General features: G+C 64.9%; 2 protein-coding genes across 5 annotated transcripts; both read left to right on the top strand.

Moving 5' to 3' along the window:
* The first annotated feature begins 357 nt into the window (after positions 1 to 357).
* Positions 358 to 7231, top strand: NR4A1 (nuclear receptor subfamily 4 group A member 1). Its single transcript, XM_066567793.1, is given in 8 exon segments — positions 358 to 506; positions 508 to 545; positions 2956 to 3761; positions 3985 to 4114; positions 4217 to 4368; positions 5112 to 5314; positions 5790 to 5968; positions 6058 to 7231. Coding segments are annotated over 8 exon segments (1914 nt in total). The 3' UTR covers positions 6315 to 7231.
* Positions 7232 to 9740: 2509 nt separating this feature from the next.
* ATG101 (autophagy related 101) lies at positions 9741 to 12922 on the top strand. Of its 4 annotated transcripts, none has more exons than XM_066567845.1 (3): positions 9741 to 9851; positions 10957 to 11245; positions 12083 to 12922. In XM_066567845.1, exons 1-3 carry the CDS (start codon positions 9805 to 9807, stop codon positions 12485 to 12487), a joined length of 741 nt encoding a protein of 246 aa, XP_066423942.1. In that variant the 5' UTR covers positions 9741 to 9804; the 3' UTR covers positions 12488 to 12922. The 4 variants fall into 4 exon arrangements, with proteins under 4 accessions (XP_066423942.1, XP_066423943.1, XP_066423945.1 ...); XM_066567846.1 differs by having other exon boundaries at positions 9810 to 9851; positions 10960 to 11245; XM_066567848.1 differs by lacking the exon at positions 9741 to 9851 and adding an exon at positions 10027 to 10402 and having other exon boundaries at positions 10960 to 11245.
* The last annotated feature ends 1709 nt before the right edge of the window (positions 12923 to 14631 follow it).

Here is a 14631-nt window from a genome sequence, read left to right as displayed (position 1 = left end):
GGACACCGACACCGAGAGGTTACCGGGGGTGGGGACTGAAGTGATGCCAGCACCAAGGGGGCATCGGGGGTGGGCGCACCGGAGTACCGGCAACGAGGAGACACCGGAAATCCAGGCAGCAAGAGAGCGACAGGGATGGAGGCACCGGCGGACACCAGCCCCGGTGTAACGGCAGCGAGGAGACACCGAAGGGCCACCGGCTCTGGGGATACCGGGGATACCCCGGACACCGGGGCCTCCCTCCCCCCTCCGGCGGCCCCCGGAGCCCCGGGGGGGATAAGGGGGGAAGCGAGGGGCGCCCGAGCTATTTTTAGCCGGGGCCGCGGGGTATTTTTAGCCGGGGCCGCGGGTGCGTCAATGGAACCCCTCGTGCGTCACGGCCGCGCCCCCGCCGGGGCCGCCCCCCCCGTGCGTCACCGGCCCCGCGCCGCCCCGCGCGTCACCGAGCGCTTAAGAGAAAGTAGTGGCGGGGCCGGAGCCCGGCGGAGCCCGCGGAGCGGCCGTGGCAGGAGCAGGAACCGGAGCGCCGCCGCGCCGGCACCCGGGTACGGGCGGCACCGGGATGCGGGGGGCACTGGGGGCACCGGGGGCACGGGGGTCGTGCTGGCAGCGGGAGGTGCGCGGCGTCCCGGTGGTGTCCCGGTGGCACCGGGGGAACAGGAGCCGTTGTGTGTGCGGGGCGGCACCGGAGGGGTTCAGGTCGGGCGTATCAGGTGGCACCGAGGGGATCCCGGGTCGGGCATCCCGGTGGCACCGGGGGCTCAGGGCGGTGTCGTCCTGCAAGGTGGATGGATGTGGGCGGGTGTCCCGGTAGCACCACGGGCAACCGGGTCGCGCGTCCCGGTGGAGCCGGGGCTGACGCGTCCGAAGGACGCTGTGGAAGGAACTCCCGGTGCTACCGGTGAGAGTCGGGGGTCCCGGGGGAAGGCACCGGGCGGTGCGCGCTGTGCGGGGCTGCCCCTTGTCGGTATCCGGTGGCACCGGGAGGAACCGAGTCGGGTGTCCCGCGTGGCGCTGGGAGGCGCACGGGATCGGGCGTCCCGGTGACACCGGCAGGAACTCGGTCAGGAGTGCCGGTAGTACCGGGGGTCGCGCACCCGGCGGGAATTGGCAGAGCGACCCCCGGCCCCGGGGGTCCCGGGAAGAGCCCGACACGCCCCTCTCCTCTGTGAGGAGCTGCGCAGCACCGGGAGCTGCTCCTTGGGCCGTGGGGGACCGGGCTGGTTCCCCCATCACGGCACCCGAACCGGGACGCAGGAAATCCCCGTGTCTGGGGATCGCAGGGGGCAGAGCCACCCCACACCGGGCATCACCCCGAGAACCCCGAGCAGAGCGGTCACGGAACCGGAGAGGGCAGCAGCGGGGCAGGCAGGAGCACGCGGGCAGCACCGGGAACGCTGCGAGCCGGGAGGTGCGGGCAGCACCGGGAGCTGGCAGCGGAGACGGGGATGTGCGGGCAGCCAGCCCCGTGCGGGCAAACCCCCCGCTGCCCCCGCGGGCCTGGCAGCCGCCGCTGCGGCATTACCGGGCAGCAGGTGCCGGCAGGGACGTGGGCAGCGGGAGCCACCCCCGGTGCCACCGGCTGCTCTCGCCCGCCCGCGGCTCGGGGCCCGGTGCCAGCGGCTGCCACCCGCCCGTGCAGGCGGCAGCCTCGGGGCTGGGCACGGACGGGCAGCTGCTCTCCCAACGCAGGAATCTGCAAACAGAGCCCGGCCGTGGGCAGAGCAGAGGCTGCTGCGGGAATCTGTGCCCGCTTCCCGGGGGCACAGGGCAGAGGGGACCCCAAATGCTGTCAGCGAGTGGGTGGGAGCAAAAATGTTCAAACTGGGAGCACGGGAAGGGTCGAGGCGTTGCATCTGCCAGGGTTTTCATGCAGGCATAGAGAACTCCCCCTGGCACAGCCAGCGTCCCCTGGGGCGAGTGCCCAGCACGGCCTCGGGTCCCCTGGGCTTCGTTTGGGGTCAGGAGGCAGCTGGGGGGTCTCTGTTCCCTCTGCACCCGGCTGGACACGCACAAACCCCACCGGCACCTCCAGCAGGGGGCTGGGGGCTGGTGCCATCCCCTGGGTGCCAAAGCTGCAGCCACGCTGGGTATTTTTAACCGCAGCTCCTGGCCGGGTGTCGGCTTTCCTGGTGCCCGAGAGAGCTGCCCAGATTTGGCTGGGGGAATCCGGGGGCTCTGGCAGCAGGGCCGTGCCAGGACGTGGCCGGGGGCCAGCGCAGCGTGACCTTTAAAGGTCTGAGAGATGAATTACATTATCGTCTTGCCATCGGGGTCACTTCTGCCTTGGCTTTCAGCTGGACACAGGACTCTGCTTATGTCTCACCAGAGCCATGCACAGCCCCCAGGGGGCTCCAGGGACACAGGGTGGGCTCCTCTCCCCCTCACCTGCGCTGATGTTCCCAAAAAACCCTAAAAGGGATTATGGGGGAAGTGGAATCCTCAAAACCCAGCTCAGCCCCAACTCTGGCTTCCCTTGTCCAACCCGAGGGCTTGGGAATCTGCTGGCCACATTCCTCCTTCATTCCCTTTCGGGGGCTTTTGCTAAGCCAGCGTTTTGGGCAATGTCCTTTGCACCCATTGGCTGTGCTGTGACCTTTCCTGGGGACACTGGTGGCCGCCACCACGCTGCCAGTGGCCATGGAGGCGCAGCTCCAGCACGAGGAGAACCCTGGGGAAGCTCTCACAGCTCCCACCCTGTCTCCATCCTCTGCACGGATGCCAGAGGGGCTGTACCGAGCTGAGGGGGGGGGGTGACACCTGGGTTTCTGCTGGGTGTGACACCTGGATTTCTGCTGGGGTGACACCTGGGTTTCTGTGAGGGGTGACACCTGGATTTCTGCTGGGGTGACACCTGGATTTCTGCTGGGGTGACACCTGGATTTCTGTGGGGGGTGACACCTGGGTTCCTGCTGGGGTGACCCCTGTGTTTCTGACGCCCCTCTCTCCCCTCAGAGATGCCCTGCATCCAGGCCCAGTGCAGCACCACGGGCGCCGGCCCCTGCGAGCGCTGCCCGGCCGAGCTGCTCAGCCCCGAGGGCGGCCGATTCCCCATGGAAGTGGCCGGAGCCGATCTGGCGGCCGCCCCAGCCCTGCCCAGCTTCAGCACCTTCATGGAGGGCTACGCCGGCGAGTTCGACGCCTTCCTCTACCAGCTGCCATCCAGCGGCCAGCCCAGCGCCGCCACCGCCTTCAAGCTGGAGGATTTCCAGGTGTACGGCTGCTACCCCAGCGCCTTCGGGGGGCAGCCGGACGAGACCCTGTCCTCCAGCGGCTCGGACTGCTACGGGAGCCCCTGCTCCATCCCCTCGCCCGCCACGCCCGGCTTCCAGCCCCCGCAGGCCGCAGGATGGGAGGGCTCCTTCGGGCCGTACTCGCCGCTGCCGAACTATGAGGCTGGGCAGCCCTGGGCTGAGGCAGCCAAGGGTGGGGGGTCTCAGCCTCCTTTCTTCGCCTTCGGCCCCCCGGCCCCCAGCCCTGCCGGCTCCCCGGCCACCCTCAAGGGGCAGCTGGGCCCCTCGCCCCGCGTGGATCCGCGGCTGCTGGACACGGACGCCTTTCCCCCGAGCCAGGGGGCTCCCAGGGGCTTCTCGGGGCTGCCCCTGGCTCCCAGCTCGCCGCTGCTGGAGGGGCCGGCGCTGGCGCCCAGCAAGGTGCGCAGCCCCGGGGCAGGTGAGGGGCGCTGCGCCGTCTGCGGGGACAACGCGTCGTGCCAGCACTACGGCGTGCGCACCTGCGAGGGCTGCAAGGGATTCTTCAAGGTAAGGGGACGGCCTCGGGATGTCGCCACCGTGCTCTGCGGCAGCGGGAGGATGCTGAGGGGTGTCCCGGGGAGGGGCAGGGCAGGGGGCACGGCCGCCGAGCCCTCCCCGCGGACACGGAGCCGGATGCTGGGCCGGAGAGGGAGGCAGGGGAGGACAGAAGGGCTTTTGTTCGGAGCTCGGCGCCCCGGGCTGAGCTCGGCCGCTCCTTCCCCACCCGCAGCGCACAGTGCAGAAGAATGCCAAGTACATCTGCCTGGCCAACAAGGACTGCCCTGTGGACAAGCGGCGCAGGAACCGCTGCCAGTTCTGCCGCTTCCAGAAGTGCCTGGCCGTCGGCATGGTCAAAGAAGGTACCAGGACCCCTCCCCTCCCCAGCAGGAGCGGGGAGTCCCCTCTCTGCAGCCTCTGTGGCTGCACTGGGGACAGGAACTCACCGCAAGTCCCAACCACAGTGGTCCGGACCGACAGCCTGAAGGGGAGGCGGGGCCGGCTCCCCTCCAAGCCCAAGCAGCCGCCGGATGCGTCCCCGGTCAGCCTCATCACCTCGCTGGTGCGGGCTCACATTGACTCCATCCCCAGCGCCACCAAGCTCGACTACTCCAAGGTAGGGCTGGTGCCACTCCATGCCCTGCCCAGGGCCGTGCCAGCGCTGGGGCTGGATCCTGACCCATCCCCAGCTCCTCACCCATCCCCATCCCAATCCTGACCCATCCCCATCCCAATCCTGACCCATCCCCAGCTCCTCACCCATCCCCATCCCAATCCTGACCCATCCCCAGCTCCTCACCCATCCCCATCCCAATCCTGACCCATCCCCATCCCAATCCTGACCCATCCCCAGCTCCTCACCCATCCCCATCCCAATCCTGACCCATCCCCAGCTCCTCACCCATCCCCATCCCAGATCCTGATCCCATCCCCATCCCAGTTCCTCACCCATCTTCATCCCAGGTCCTGATCCCATTCCCACCTCAATTCCTGATCCACCCCTGTCCCAGGTCCTGATCCATTCCAGTTCCTGACCCATCCCCATCCCAGTCCTGACCCATCTTCATCCCAATCCTGACCCATCCCCATCCCAATTCTGACCCATCCCAATCCCAGTCCTGACCCATTCCCATCCCCATTCTTCACCCGTGCCCATCCCAGTTCTTCACCCATCCCCATCCTGGCCCATCCCCACCCCAATCCTTCCCCATCCCAGTCCTGACCTTTCCCCATCCCACTCCTGACCCATCCCAATCCTGACCCATCCCCATCCCAGTTCTTCACCCATCCCCATCCCAGTCCTGACCCATCCCAGTCCTGACCTGTGCCCACCCCACTCCTGACCCGTGCCCACGGCAGTTCCAGGAGTCAGCGCCGTGCCCGTTTGAGAAGGAGGACTCCGTGGACGTGCAGCAGTTCTATGACCTCCTCACGGGCTCCATGGACGTCATCCGCAAGTGGGCCGAGAAGATCCAGGGCTTCAGCGAGCTGCCCAAGGAGGACCAGGACCTCCTGCTGGAGTCAGCCTTCCTGGAGCTCTTCATCCTTCGCCTGGCATACCGGTGAGCCCCAGGGGGAGTGGGGTGGGAATGACGGGGGTGACACCTGGATTTCTGCTGGGGAACCTGAGCTGTGACCAGGGTGACACCTGGATTTCTGCTGCGGGTGACACCTGGATCCTGACCCATCCCCAGTTCCAGGTGTCACCCCCAGCAGAAATCCAGGTGTCACCTCTGGGCAGGTGTCACCTGGATTTCTGATGAGGGTGACACCTGGATTTCTGCTGAGGGTGACACCTGGATTTCTGGTGGGAGAGCCCGAGCTGTGCCTGGGGGTGTCACCTGGATTTCTGCTGGGGAAACTGAGCTGTGACCAGGGTGTCACCTGGATTTCTGCTGGGGAAACTGAGCTGTGACCAGGGTGTCACCTGGATTTCTGCTGGGGAAACTGAGCTGTGACCAGGCTGACACCTGGATTTCTGCTGGGGAACCCTGAGCTGTGCCTGGGCCTTCTGCTGACCTGGATTTCTCCTGGCAGCTCCAAGCCAGAGGAAGGAAAACTCATCTTCTGCAACGGCGTGGTGCTGCACCGGCAGCAGTGCGTGCGAGGCTTCGGGGAGTGGATCGACGCCATCCTCGAGTTCTCCCAGAGCCTGCATCGCATGAGCGTCGATGTCCCCTCCTTCTCCTGCCTCGCCGCCCTCGTCATCATCACAGGTGAGATCCTCCCCGCTCCAGGCCTGGCGCTGTCCCCATCGCCACCTGGTGTCTGTCCCCGCGGTCTCACAGCCTGTGTGTCACCGCAGACCGGCACGGGCTGAAGGAGCCGAAGCGGGTGGAGGAGCTGCAGAACCGCATCGTGGGCTGCCTCAAGGACCACGTGGCAGCAGCAGGGGCTGAGCCCGGCCGCTCCAGCTGCCTCTCCAAGCTGCTGGGGAAGCTGCCCGAGCTGCGCAGCCTCTGCACCCAGGGCCTCCAGCGCATCTTCTACCTCAAGCTGGAGGATCTGGTGCCGCCACCACCCATCGTAGACAAGATCTTCATGGACACTCTGCCTTTCTGAGTCCCGGGCAAGGGGCTGCCATGAGCCCCTGACCCGCCTGGGGACATCTGGGACCCGCCCTGGGCAACCCTGGTTCAGTCCAAGGATGCCTGGGAACCCCCTGGGAACCCCTGGGTCACCCCTGGGATGCCTGGAATATCTCCTGGGTACCCCTAGATCAGCCCTGGGATGTTTGGGACCCCCCCTGGGTGACCCCCAGAAATGCCCAAAAACCACCTGGGCATCCCTGGATCACTCCCAGGATGCCTGGAACCTGCCCTGGTCACTCCTGGATCAGTTCTGGGATGGCCAGGACATCCCTGTGGACCCCTGGATGACCTCTGGGACACCCAGGCCATTCCCAAGACTCCATGCACACCCCTGGATCACCCCCAGAACACCTGGAACCCCCTCCTGGGTCATCCACAGGATGCCTGGGACCCCCTGGGCACCCCTAGATCGCTCCTGGGATGCCTGGGACCACCCCTGCACCACTCCAGGGATGCCTGGGATCACTCCCAGGATATCTGGAACATCCCCTGGGCACCCCTAGATCGCTCTTGGGATGCCTGGGACCACCCCTGCACCACTCCAGGGATGCCTGGGATCACTCCCAGGATATCTGGGTCCCCCCTCAGATGCCTGAGTCTTCTTGGGGGCACCTTTGGGGGTGCCCCACGTGCCTTCACGGCCCAGGGCGTGGCCTCCCAGCAGCCCTGGTGCCGTCTTCCCCGGGGCATCGCCAGCGCGGTGCCCTCTTCCCCTGTAAAAACGCCCCTGATGTAAATAGCGCCGGCCGGGTCCTGTACAGAGCGGGAGGCGTGGGCGAGGGGTGGCTCCGGCCCCCTCAACCTCGGCCCCTTCCCCTTTATATATATTTTTCTGGGTTTCCCTCTTTTTGGCCATTTTCTGTATATAAACTTGTACGTACAGTGAGAGCCACTGGGCGGGACCTTGGTCCCTTGTGTGTTAATATTTTTCCTTTTTAGTTAAATTCGGGGATTGGGAAGGGGGGACAGAGCAGCGGGGCTGGGGACAGCTGGGACGCTGGAGAGGGGGAAAAACCGGGATGTTGGAGTTGGGGGCAGCCAGAACACTGCGGAAGGGCAGAGCCTGAGGGAACAAACAGGACACGGGAGCTGCCACAGCCGGACTAGGGACAGTCAGAGCTGGGGACAGGAGATGGTGACAGCCGGAGCTCGGGACAGTGGAGATGTCAGAGCTGGGAGCAGCTGGGACACTTGGGCTGGATAAAAACAAGACGCTGGAGCAGGGGAAAAAACAGAGCACTGGAGCTGGGACAGCCGGGATGCCAGAGCTGGGGACAGCCGGGACAGTGGATCTGGGGACAGCTGCGGCACTGGAGCCGGCGGCAGCCGGGGCCAAACCGGGGACAGCCGGGCTGGTGGATCTGGGGACAGCCGGGGACAGCCGGGATCCCAAAACTGGGCACAGCCGGGGCTCCAGAGCCGGGGACAGCCGGGATGTCAAACCGGGCACAACTGGGACTCCAGAGCCGGGACAGCCGGGACGCCAAACCGGGGACAATCGGGGCTCCAGAGCCGGGGACAGCGGGGTCGGTGGATCTGGGGACAGCCGGGGACAGCCGGGATGCCAAAACCGGGCACAGCCGGGGCTCCGGAGCCGGTGACAGCCGGGGCTCCAGAGCCGGTGACAACCGGGACGCCAAACCGGGGACAGCCGGGACGCCAAACCGGGGACAGCCGGGGCTCCGGCGCCTCACGTTGCCCACGGCGCTGCCCTTGAACCGTCACTCACCCCCGGCTGCCGCGGCCCCGCACCTGTCGCCTGCCTGATTTATCCTCCCCAAAATAACCGGGAAGCGTGACCGTGATCCCCGCTCGTGTTCCTGGGGACGTGGCCGCTGGCAGGGCCAGCCCTGGCGGGGGCGGGGTGGTGGCGTTTGGGGTCCCGAGCGCAGGAGTTGGGGACAGAGCCGGGGGGTCCAAGGCAGGGGGTGACACGCCTGGCTGATGTGTCCCCCGGTTTGTCGCCTTCCTCCTGCTGGGGACAGCCTGGCCCCGGAGCAAACGTTAACGGGGACACCCGGAACAAGGGCCACATTGAGGCGCGGGGCCGAGGGCGCCCGCAGTGACACAAAACAAGGGTCCCTCTGTCCCCCCCGCCGCCGCCCCCGCCGTGGGGACAGCGCTGACGCACGGCGGGGCCGCGAACGGGAACCGGGGCGGGGAACAGCGGGCACGGTGGGCACCGGGTTGGCACCGGTGCGGTTGCTCTGTCCCCTCCCCACAGCTCAGGGCTGCTCTCTGCCACCTTGTCCCCGTCGCTGTCCCCGTTCCCTCGGCACGGGCTGCTGCGGGAGGGACGGGGACGGTACCGGCAGGGCCGAGTAAAAGCAGCTCCGTGGAACCGGCGGGCGGGTCCGGGGCTGCTCGGCACAGACGCGGTCGTGTCGGTCGGTGTGTGCCCGGCTCCCCGCACGGTGACACGCCACGGCCACATTCCTGCTGCGACTGACACCGAGCCATGTGTCCTCATGGCAGTGTGGCCGATCAGTGCCCCAAATGCCCATGTCCCCGTTCCCTGTGTCCCCATGTCCATCCATCCCCTGTTCCTGTGTCCCCCAAGTTCCCTGAAGTCCCCACATCCTGCTCCCACTGCACCCCATATCCACATGTCCCCATGTCCATCCCTATCCCCATATCCAGCCATCTCACTGTCCCTTTGTCCCCCTAGTCTTCATGTCCCCTTATCCAGTATCCCCCTGTGTCACGCTGTTCCTTGTGTCCATCTGTCCCTGTGTCCCCCCTTCATTATTTCCCCTGCTGTCCCATATCCTTGTGTCCCTTCGTACCCAGGTGTCCCCCGTGCCCCTGTGGTCCCCATGGGCCCCGTCTGTGCCCGTCTGTCCCGTGTCCCCACGAGTGTCCCCCCGTTGTTGCCTTGTCCCTGTAGGGGTCAGACTGTCCCTTTGTCCCCCTAGTCTTCATGTCCCCTTATCCAGTATCCCCCTGTGTCCCCATATCCCCGTGTCATGCTGTCCCTTGTGTCCATCTGTCCCTGTGTCCCCCCTTCTTTATTTCCTCATGGTCCTGCTATCCCACATCCTTGTGTCCCTTCATATCCAGGTGTCCCCCGTGCCCCTATGCCCCTGTGTCCAGTGTTCCCACGCGTGTCCCCCCCGTTGTCTCCTTGTCCCCGCAGGGGTCAGCGGGGGACACCGGCCCCGCTGCAATACCGCCGCCGCGGAGCCTCCAGCACAGAGGGCGCAGTGGAGCCGCTGAGCCGCTCCGGGCTGCGGCATTGCAGCTCTATGGCCCCTTGGGAACGAACCAAGCAGCGAAGAGGGGAATCCACAGATTCCGAACGGCGATTCCGCCCCCGGTGACACCCCGCGGGCGGGAGCGGCACCGAAGAGGAAAAATATTAAAGGAATCAAGTTCAGAGTGGTGAAACACAGTGGTCATGGCCGGAGGAGCGGCTACGGTGGCCGGTGGTGGGTTCTGACCCCCCCCCACGAGCAGATGGGATGATCCACTTCCCTCCTCCGTGCCGTCAGATGGTTGGGCCCGGGCGGTGAGTGGGGGCCGGGGCCGGGCCGGGGGTGAGGGGGCCCAGGGACCGAGTGGGGACCGGGGCCGGGCCGGGGCTGAGGGGGCCCAGGGACTGAGGGGGATCCGGGGCCTCGAGCCTGGAGGGAGCCTGAGGCGCTCCGTGGGAGACTGAGGTGGGCTCGGACGGGGACGTCTGGGCCTGTGTGGTGTTTTGGGGGACCCAACGGGGATCCCCCGGGCCCCTCTGAGGTGGGGGTGGGCCCGTACCGGGACACCCGGGTCCCTCAGGGGTGTTGGATCCATGAGGGGACCTGAGCAGGACATTTGGGTCCCTGAGGGGACCTGACCAGGACATTCGGGTCCCTCTGGGATATTGGGTCTCTGATGGAACCTGAGCAGGACATTTGGGTTTCTCTGGGGTATTGGATCCCTAAGGGGACCCGATCAGGACATTGGGGTCCCTCAGGATTATTGGGTCCATGAGGAGACCTGACCAGGATATTTGGGTCCCATCCTGGGACATCTGGATCCCTTTGGGACACCCAGTCCTGGACCCCCTTGAGCTTCTGTGAGGTGTGTGGGAGGGCCCATGTGTGTGGGATGTGAGGGATTTCAACCAACCCCATCTCTGTGGGGATTATGGGGTGGGGGGGGCTGTACCGAGGGTGCCTGGATCCTTGTGGCACGTGGGGAACTCAAATCAGGACATCTGGGGCTATGGGTGGTCTATACCAAGGGTGCCTGGATCATTTTGGCATGTGGCGAACTCAAATCAGGACACCTGGGGCTATGGGGGACTATGAGGGGTCTATACCGAGGGTGCCTGGGTTGTTTTGGCATGTGGGGGACTCAGAACATCTGGGTCTCTGTAGGGCTACGGGGGGGTCTGTACAAAGGGTGCCTGAATCTTTTTGGCATGTGGGGGACCCAAATCAGAACATCTGGGGCTATGAGGGATCTGCACCCAGAGCGCCTGGGTCCTTTTGGCATGTGGGGGACTCAAATCAGCACACCTGGGTGGGTCCCTGTGGGCTACCAGGACACCAGCATACAGGGGGGTGGCAGAGAGGCTGTCACCCAAACCAGGCTGCATCCAACCCCTTCCTGCCACCCTCGTGTCCCCTCAGCAGCCGCTGCTGTGGCCCCTCCAGCGCCGGCCCTGCCATGAACTGCCGCGCCGAGGTGCTGGAGGTGTCGGTGGAGGGCAGGCAGGTGGAGGAGGCCATGCTGGCCGTGCTCCACACCGTCCTGCTGCACCGCAGCACCGGCAAGTTCCACTACAAGAAGGAGGGCACCTACTCCATTGGCACCGTGGGCACCCAGGACGTGGACTGCGACTTCATCGACTTCGCCTACGTGCGCGTCTCCTCCGAGGAGCTCGACCGGGCGCTCCGCAAGGCTGTGGGGGAGTTTAAGGTAAGAGGGAAAACGGGGAGCATGAAAGGTTTTAAGGGGAAGCCACACATCTGCAAGGGTCCCCCAGGATGGAGCAGGGGGCTCGTGTGGGTGGATTAAAAGGAGCAGCTGAGTGTAGGGGGATACAGTATGGGTAAATTAAGGTGGTATAGAATGTAATCTTATCCCCCAATGATTGTAGCTGGACCAATTACTAAAAGATTAGGAGCAGGCCTGATCTTAACAGGCCACACCTGTAGCCAATAAGAACAATTGGTATAAAAGAGTGGATTGGTGGGATCTGGAGTCAGGTGACTACTGCAAGGACCAAGAAGAGTCAGTGTATAGAGGAACTGCTTACAGAAAACATCGAGGAGGCACAAAACTCTGAGGGTATAGAATCCTTGCACTGTAATGATAATAGAACTCTTGATATATAAGACAACAGCTGAGGGCTGGAGGAGACTGAGAGGAGACTCATCAGCTTCATCCCCAGGGCAGCTCTGGTCTCTGCTCCCCGGGACAGTGACAGGACTGAGGGAATGGATAGGGCTGTGGCAGGGAAGGGGTAGGATGGATATTGGGAAAAGCTCCTTCCCCCACAGGGTGATTGGGTGCTGGAACAGCTCGCCAGGATTTGGTCATGGCCCCAAGGCTGCCAGAGCTCGAGGAGTGTTTGGACACCGCTCTCGGGCACAGGGTGTGATTGTTGGGCTGTGCTGTGCAGGGCCAGGGGTGGGGCTGGATGATCCTTGGGGGTCTCTTCCAGCTCAGGATATTCTGTAGAACCCAATGGGATGTGCCTGGGGAGGGGCTGGTCAGTCCCTGCTCCCCCGTGAGCCCCGTGCTGTCCCGCAGGACGCGCTGCGCAGCTCCGGCTCCGACGGCATGGGGCAGATCTCCCTGGAGTTCTACCAGAAGAAGAAATCACGGTGGCCCTTCTCAGATGAGTGCATTCCCTGGGAGCTCTGGACCATCAAGGTGAACGTGGTGAACCTGGCCAACGAGCAGGAGCGGCAGATCTGCCGCGAGAAGGTGGGGGAGAAGCTCTGCGAGAAGATCATCAACATCGTGGAGGTGATGAACCGCCACGAGTACCTGCCCAAGATGCCCACCCAGTCCGAGGTGGACAATGTCTTTGACACCAGCCTGAAGGACGTGCAGCCCTACCTGTACAAGATCTCCTACCAGATCACGGACTCCCTGGGCACCTCGGTCACCACCACCATGCGCCGGCTCATCAAGGACACGCTGGCGCTGTAGGGCTGGTGTCACCCAGGCAGGGTCACTGTGACACTTTTGGCACTTTTGGAGCAGTGACTCTGCTTGGATTCCCCTCCTTCACCTCCAGAAAGCTTCTGGGAGGAGCTTGGCTTGGCCTAGCCTGTAATTTGGGGGTTGCTGCTCCTTGGTTTATGCCGTGGGGTTTTGGCCATCCTGGAGAACTGGCTCAGTGGCTCCAGCATGGCTGATGAGCGGGGTGAGTCCTCAGGGCATGTGTGGCACCAGCCCTGAGGGGTGCTGGGGCCTGGCAGAGGGTGCTGGGGGTCAGGGTGACACCCCACCCCACCCCTCTGCAGCACACTTGGTGCCACACAGCCAGTGCTGGCCGTGTCCCTTATCACCACCTGTCCCCACTGTCACTCCTGTCCCTGGGGGGCCAGAGCTGCCCCAAAAATAAAAGAATTTCTGCTTTCACATGGAGCCTGGTCACGTCCTGGCTGTGGGAGCCATGGGAGGGGGGGGGATGGATGCTGAGGCTGAGCTGGTGGTCCCCATCACATCCAAAACCAAGGGGCTGAGCTGGGGGGTCTCCATTGCACCCCTGTGCTGTGGGGCTGAGCTGGGGGTCCCCAGTGTAATGGAGCTGAACTGGGGGACCCCAGTGCTGTGGGACTGAGCTGGGGGGTCCCCATGGCACACTCACACCATGGAGCAGAGCTGGGGGTCCCCAGTGTAAGGGAGCTGAACTGGGGGATCCCAGTGTAAAGGAGCTGAGCTGGGGGTCCCCATTGGGGATCACAGTGCTGTGAGGATGAACTGGGGGTCCCCATGGCACGCTCACACCATGGGGCTGAGCTGGGGGGTCTCCTGAGCCATGGGGTCCCCATTGCTCCCCAGTGCTGTGGAGCTGAGCTGGGGGTCCTCATTGCTCCCCAGTGCTGTGGGGCTGAGTGCCTGCAGTGGGGACAGGCAGAATGGGGAGCCCCAACTGCCCCCCAGGGCACCTCGGGAGGGGGCTGGGGTGACTCCCCCTTCCCTGCAGGACTCTGCACCCCTCCAGGGGGGCTCCAGGGCGGAGCAAAGGGGGGGCACCCAGCGCCAGCGAGCGTGAGGGGGGCCGTGGAGGGAGGATCAGACAGTTCTTGACATCACTTAAACCCTCCCGTCTGTCACTGCCACACTCGGCTCCCGGGAGGAAGACCAGGAGGAGGAGGAGGAGGGGGACATGAACGCTACCCGTGAGGACACGGGGGCGAGCGAGGCCGCCCAGATCGCCGTGGTCCTGGTGCTCTGCCTCGCCGTCACCTTCGCCATCCTCTTCCTCGGCTGCAACCTGCTCCTGCAGGCCGAGAGCCTGGCAGCACCCGCGGTGCAGGGGGAGCGGCGCCCGTCCGAGCCTGACGGTGCCACCGAGGGCACGTAGGGACCGGCTGGAGCCTCACGGATGGACTGATGGACGGCCAGGCACGGCTGGGTGCGGATGGACAGATGGACAGATGGACGGCCGGGTGTGGATGGACAGCTGTGTCCTTGCCCGTAGCACCTCCAAAGGGTGTGGGACGGCGCTGGGGGCTTGTGTGGGTGGATGTCACTGAGCTCATGTAGAGAATGGGCAGTGAGCCCAGTGGATGGACAGATGGACACAGATCAACATGGATGGACATGGCTGCAGCACCTCCAGTGACCCTTGGGAACAGGATGTGCACTGGGATCCTGCCCTGGGCACTGGGGACTTGGGTGCCTGGATGTCACTGAGGGCAGATGGGACCTGCCTAAGCCTGGCTGATGGATGGATGGATGGACGGACGGACGGACGGACGGACAGGCACGGACCAGCATGGATGGACATGGCTGGGCAGAAGCGTCCTTGGCTGCAGCACCTCCAGTGACCCTCGGGAACAGAGCAGGATGTGCACTGGGATCCTGCCCTGAGCGGCAGATGGATGGATGGATGGACAGATGGACACAGATCAACATTGATGGACATGGCCGGGCAGCAGCAGCCTTGGCTGCAGCACCTCCAGTGACCCTTGGGAACAGGATGTGCACAGGGATCCTGCCCTGGGCACTGGGGAGTCAGGGGCCTGGATGTCACTGAGGGCAGATGGGACCTGCCTAAGCCTGGCAGATGGATGGACGGACAGATGGATGGATGGACAGATGGACACGGCCGGACAGCAGCA

The sequence above is a fragment of the Molothrus aeneus genome, chromosome 30, assembly GCF_037042795.1.
Source record: "Molothrus aeneus isolate 106 chromosome 30, BPBGC_Maene_1.0, whole genome shotgun sequence".
Classification (NCBI taxonomy): Eukaryota; Metazoa; Chordata; class Aves; order Passeriformes; family Icteridae; genus Molothrus; species Molothrus aeneus.
This window is presented reverse-complemented; position numbering and strand designations above follow the sequence as displayed.

Coding starts and splice junctions, on each gene's coding strand:
- ATG101 (XM_066567845.1), top strand. CDS start 9,805: ATGATCCACTTCCCTCCTCCGTGCCGTCAGATGGTTGGGCCCGGGCG. Junction 9,852..10,956: donor CAGATGGTTGGGCCCGGGCG/GTGAGTGGGGGC, acceptor GTGTCCCCTCAG/CAGCCGCTGCTGTGGCCCCT. Junction 11,246..12,082: donor AGGCTGTGGGGGAGTTTAAG/GTAAGAGGGAAA, acceptor GCTGTCCCGCAG/GACGCGCTGCGCAGCTCCGG.